The sequence below is a fragment of the Nomascus leucogenys genome, chromosome 10, assembly GCF_006542625.1.
Source record: "Nomascus leucogenys isolate Asia chromosome 10, Asia_NLE_v1, whole genome shotgun sequence".
NCBI classification, from domain to species: Eukaryota; Metazoa; Chordata; class Mammalia; order Primates; family Hylobatidae; genus Nomascus; species Nomascus leucogenys.
The window spans coordinates 28591573-28597572 of record NC_044390.1 but is presented as its reverse complement, the minus strand read 5'-3'; the positions used below and the strand labels follow the sequence as shown (position 1 = coordinate 28597572).

At 47.6% G+C, this 6000-nt stretch overlaps 1 protein-coding gene across 2 annotated transcripts in view; it reads left to right on the top strand.

The window, feature by feature from the left end:
- Nucleotides 1-1428: 1428 nt before the first annotated feature.
- ZDHHC17 (zinc finger DHHC-type containing 17) overlaps nt 1429-6000 on the top strand; it is a 91416-nt gene continuing 86844 nt past the window's right edge. Inside the window, exon 1 of one of the 2 annotated variants that reach the window (XM_003259574.4) lies at nt 1429-2166. In XM_003259574.4, the coding sequence (XP_003259622.1) occupies nt 2074-2166 (93 nt within the window). In that variant the 5' untranslated portion in view covers nt 1429-2073. The remainder of the gene's footprint in view (nt 2167-6000) is intronic. The other variant, XM_030819935.1, reaches the window with a different exon arrangement.

Sequence of the window (6000 nt, the reverse complement as noted above, 5' to 3'; positions counted from 1 at the left end):
GCTGAGGCAGGAGAATCGCTTGAACCTGGCAGGTGGTGGTTGCAGTGAGCCGAGATCGAGCCATTGCACTCCAGCCTGGGCATGAGCGAAACTCAGTCTCAAAAAAAAAAAAAAAATTGAGATTTTTGAGTGAAAATGACTTATGTCCATGTTAACATATGACTGAAAACAATTCGGTGCTCCAAAGGCCGACCCTGAGTCTTATCTAGCTGTAAAAGATGACTCCTAGTTTGGGCCAGGACGAACAGAATGAAAATCAGCTCGGACTGAAATGAGAAAAAGTAGTTGTGCTGGGAGGACAGATACCGAAAAAGCTAGCAGCAAAGTTAACTGAGAAACTTCTTTCTCCCACAGCCGTGCAGTAGCTATGACACGCCATATCTACCCCTCTTTGAGTGACTGCTGCTCTTACTAGTGTTGCTACTTTATTACTGGAGGTACCTAATTACTAAATTGCTGTATCCGCAAGACAGCATCCACTCCCTCGTAAATCCCAGCTTTTCTTCATGCCGCCACAGAAACGGCGTCCCATGCAGAACTGATTCCGGCTCTCCTTAGACCCTCCTCAGACTTCTTTGGCGGGAAACTAATCTTACAAAGGAGGCTTCCTCCTCCCTTTTCCAGTGGCATTCCAAGCTTCCTTTGGAGTGCCCTCCCTCCTGATTTACAAATTAGCCTGACGTTATCGGAGTACAGGCTTTTTCCTGGTGGTTTCTGGCCTAACAGGAGACGGCTTAGTAAGTACCAGGATCTATAATAGGTCAACTTTCATGATCTCTGCTAAATTCTGAGCTGTTTAGACTTACAATTTTTAACAGCTAAAAGGAAAGACAAATGCTTTCTAAAACTGTCCCATCAGCCCATTTACAGGGAGCACCTCCCCCATACCGCCCTAAAATCCTTTAAAAAATGGCTTTAGTCATTTTATCTGCCTTGCATTTAAGCGAATTCAGTTTAAGTGGCTTCAGTTCTGAATTCCTGTATTATATCGAAATGTTGCAGATGGCGGTGTGTGGGCTTTGAGCTCGTAAATTTTTTGTGTGGTACTAATTCAAGACGATTGAGAGCAGGTTGGGATCATTTTAAAAAGGGTTCTCGGCAGGGTGTGGTGACTCAAGCCTGTAATCCCAGCACTTTGGGAGGCCGAGGCTGGCGGATCGCTTAAGGTCAGGAGTTCGAGACTAGCCTGGCCAACATGGTGAAACCCCGTCTCTACTAAAAATACAAAAATTAGCCGAGCGTGGTGGCATGGGCCTGTAATCCCAGCTACTCGGGAGGCTGAGGCAGGAGAATCGCTTGAACCGGGAGGCGGAGGTTGCAGTGAACTGAGATCGCGCCATTGCACTCCGGCCTGGGCGACAAGAGCAAAACTCCGTCTCATTAAAAAAAAAAAAAAAAAAAAAAAAAAAAAGGTTCTCTAGGAGGAAGCCCTGAGTTGTATCCATGTTTTTCCGGGCGTCCCCCGGAGGCACAGGTTGCGGGTGACCTTTTCACGTGTGGAGGAAAGGGGAGCTGCTTTTGTCTTCAGGAATGATGTAGGTCTGGACTCAAGCGTGACGGGCCCAAACCTCCCTGGAGTTGGCTGACGGCTCTGCCCGAGGTCCTGAAGAGGGGTCCCGGAGCGGAAGTGGGAGCGCGTGGGCGTGGGCCTCCTCGGCTGCCTGGGGCTCCAGACTTGTGCTGCGTGCGGCTCCGGAGCTCTGTTCTCGCTCCTGAGCAGCTGCTAGATTTCCCAAGCGACTGTCTCAACCGCCCGGCAGCCTCCCCCGGGCAGCCAGAGCTGCACATCTGCCTCCGGCCGAGACCCGCCCCCGAGCCGCGGCGCCCACGCCCAGAGCCCTCCGCCGTCCCCAGCGCAGTGCAGCAGAGCGCGCTCCAGTCCGGGGCCGGGCCGCGCTTCCGCGCACGCGCGGAGAAACCCGCGCCCTCCGAGGGGGGAGGGGACAGAGGGGGCGTCACGGGGGCAGGAGGAGAAGGAGGAGGCCCGCGTCGCCTCCGGCGGGGCTCGCGCTCGCCCCGCGCTCGCCCTCCGCCTCGCCCGAGACCCGGGAGGGTGAAACGCTTTCTCCCGGCATGCAGCGGGAGGAGGGATTTAACACCAAGATGGCGGACGGCCCGGATGAGTACGATACCGAAGCGGGCTGTGTGCCCCTTCTCCACCCAGAGGTGAGGAACCGTGCTGAGTGGATTCCTTGCCCTGCGGCCCTCCAGCCTTTCTTCCCCGGACTCGCCGAGGGCGGCTGCCGACGTGTGTGGGGTAGTGGGACGTGCCGAAGTTGGGGAGGGTGGGGAGGCGAATCCAGGCCCGAGCGCGGCTGTGAGCGGATAACGGGGGAGGAGATAGCGGGGCGGGCCCGACCGGGGCGGGCTCTGGGACGCAGTCCCTGGCTGTGCCTGGAGGACAGAGGTGGAGATGTTGATGGTTATGCTGTGTCGCCGCGCTGGGTTTGAGAGCAGAGGCGGAGGGGCCTGGTGCTGTTTTTGAACCGCGGCTTAGCCCCTAGTCTTGCTTCAAGCCTCTTGGGGCCAGGTGGAAGCGCGTCTGGTTTTGATTTCTTTTTCCTTCGCCAGGGTGAATGACGGTATCTATTGCTTCCCTTTAGTCCACTGTGAGGGGACAGTTTCATGGGCATAGTGATGTCCTTCCAGGTAATGCCATGGGTAGCACCTCGGGCACCTTGTGTCGGGCGTCCTTTTTTGAGCATTTTGTCCTTAAGCGATTAAGAAGAGAGGTAAAAACTTTTGGGAATAGACCTACACTCACATTAGCTTATCAAAGTACCGTTATTCTAGGAGCTAGGGGTGGACAGTGCAACACGTTTCCACATCACAACATGAGTGTCTTCCCATGTAAGTAAACAGTGCCCCTCTCCACAGTCAGTCACAGTCTGTGCTTGTTTACCTCCGAGTTTGTAGCTGAGCTAGTGCTAGTTAAGGCTTGGAAGCAATTCTGATGCATTCTGATTTTTAGTGATCAACGGTGATGTGTGTATGGGGCAGCGGCACAGTTTGCTGAAGAACTCGGGTAGTTTTCATGAGGTTAAAGGATGACAGTCGTGTTGTAGGCTGAACAAACATGGAAGTCTCTACCTGGTTACTTTGCAATAGAGTGATTCTGTTTTTTTCTGGATTTGGGTTTGTACCGTGCCACTAGTTTTTGTTAAAAAGTGAATAATGATAACCATCCTTTTATGTTACATGTTAACACTCAAACACCCTCTCATTCGTCACTTTGGTTTATCAAAAACACATGGGACAGTTCATTCGGAATATATACCTGTGCCAGTCTCAGTAGAAAAGGCTACTCTGGGTTTCTGACAAACAGAACTATACAGTAAAACTAAACATTTGTTTGACCAAAGTGGTAACATTTTCAGAACTGGCATTGTAGACATCTCTTTTGGTTCACTTAGGCCCTAACATACGTCAAGAAATAGACAAAGTAGTTTTCAGATGTTGCCTTGAAAATGTTGCTAAGTGATTTCTATTCATCTGTTTCTGTGAAAGTATTTCAAACACTTAAATGTTTATCCAGTTTATTTTTTTGAGACGGGGTTTCTCTCTGTCCCCCAGGCAGGAGTGCACTGACACGATGACAGCTCACTGCAGCCTCTACCTCCAGGGCTCAAGTGATCCTCTCCCCTCAGCCTCCCCAGTAGCTGTGACCACAGGCTCACGCCACCATACTCGGCTGATTTTTTTATTATTTGTAGAGGAAGGGGTCTCCCTGTGTTGTCTAGGCTGGTCTTGAACTCTTGAACTCAAGTGGTCCTCTCACCTTAGCTACTTAAAGTGCTGGGATTACAGGCATGAGCCACCATGCCTGGTCTATCTTATGTATTTTAGCATACTGTTCTTCATAAACCTTTGTTTTGTAATATAGTACTGTTGTTTGCTACTTTAAGAATAATTTTAACTGGTAACAAATTCAGATTATTTGGTGTAGTAGAATGGCCAGTGTAGGCTTGAAATTTAGATACCAATCTTCAAGTTGTCATTCGATAGATAGGATATTACTAGAAAGTCAACCTCCTCATCATTGGTAGTGGGAATTGGCATACCCAATATATACCGTTCCTTTTTACCGAAGAAGCACAAGGTCTGATTATTTTAATACTTTGGATGGACCTTAAGCTTGTACTACATGGCTGAGGTCTTTCTGCATTTTCTGTGGTTAGTGTGTGCAGCTGGTGCAGACCTGGGGTAGTTCTGCTGCCTCCTAGCAGTGTGTTCTTGGGCAAGCTATGAATACATCTCTGAGTTCTAGTTTCATCATTTATAATGGATAAAAATAATAGTTAATAAGCTATAGCGAGGATTAGCTGAGATAATATATTTTTGTTGTTTAGCAGTGTTTTCAGTCTCCTTTGGAAAGAAACCCATTCTCTGTCTTGGTAAGTAGTGAAATAATAGTACTTTTAACCTCTTTTTGGAGAGAACGTAGATCTTGGATCAGACAGACTTGGATTCTAATTCTGGAAATTCGGTAACTAGCTAAGTGACCTGAGACAAGTGCTTAATTTCTTTAAGCTTCAGTAGTAATCAGAAAATGGAGATCCTGGCTGGGCACGGAGGCTCACACCTGTAGTCTCAGCACTTTGGGAAGCCGAGGTGGGAGAATCACTTGAGCCCAGGAGTTTGAGACCATCCTGGGCCACATGGCAAAACCCTGTCTCTACAGAAAATACAAAAATTAGCTGAGCCTGGGGGTACACGCCTGTAGTCCCAGCTAATCGGATGCTGAGGTGGGAGGATTGCTTGAGCCTGGAAGGTTGAGGCTGCAGTGAGCCATGATCGAGCAGCTGTACTCCATCCTGGGTGACAGAGCAAGATTATGTCTCAAAAAAAAAAAAAGAAAAGAAAAGAAAATGGAGATGTTGCCTAGTTTACTTGGCTGTAAGGGATTAGGTGAGGCTATATGTTGAGGGTCAAGAACTGGCACATTGTAGGTGCTCAGTTAATGTTACTTCTTTTTTCTCTACCAGAAGAAAGAGGGAAGTGTTACACATTTATTTTGGTTTTGGTGACTGATTTAAAACTTATGTGGGTTTTAATTTAGCGGAATAGGATCTTGCAGGAACAAATTTCATTTCACTTTTTATCTTCCAATTTAACACTCTCCCACAAAAACTGTTTTTCACTTTAGTATTTGTTAAGCAGTTGAATTATTTGTAGGTAAAGAAATGAGCATTGCTTAAATCTCTTATAAGTATGCAAACTGCCCACTGTTAAAACCTTTCTTAGAGGATTATACAATTAGATGAACGCCTTTTTAGAGGTATTTTAGGTAAGATAATCTTACTTTTTAATGAATTAAATCATCCACTCATTTAGTTGGTCATTTAAACATTTGTTTATCATGTTTGGGTAAGGCATTGTGCTGGCGTCTGTGTGAGACTTCAGGATATTTTTGGTGTTCAGTGAGAGGCAGTATAGAATACTGGTTAAGAGCCAAAGCTGGCTGGGCATGGTGGCTGACGCCTGTAATCCCAGGGTTTAGGGAGGCCGAGGCGGGCGGATCACCTGAGGTTGGGAGTTCAAGACCAACCTGACCAACATGGAGAAACCCCGTCTCTATTAAAAATACAGAATTAGCCATGCGTGGTGGCACATGCCTATAATCCCAGCTCCTCGGGAGGCTGAGGCAGGAGAATTGCTTGAACCCGGGAGGTGGAGGTTGCAGTGAGCTGAGATTGCTCTCCAGCCTGGGCAACAAGAGCGGAACTCTGTCTTAAAAAAAAAAAAAAAAAATCCAAAGCCGTGGTGACAAACTGAAAATGTAGCTTCTGCAGCTTACTGTTATCATGGTCAAAGTACATTTTTCTCATTTGTAAAGTTGGGTTAATAGTGACACCTTTTACAATTATTGTGAATATTAACTAGGCTAATGTTTATAAAGCAGTTTTCTTTTTTTTTTTTTTTTTTTTTTGAGACGGAGTCTCGCTCTGTTGCCCGGGCTGGAGTGCAGTGGCGCAATCTCGGCTCACTGCAAGCTCCGCC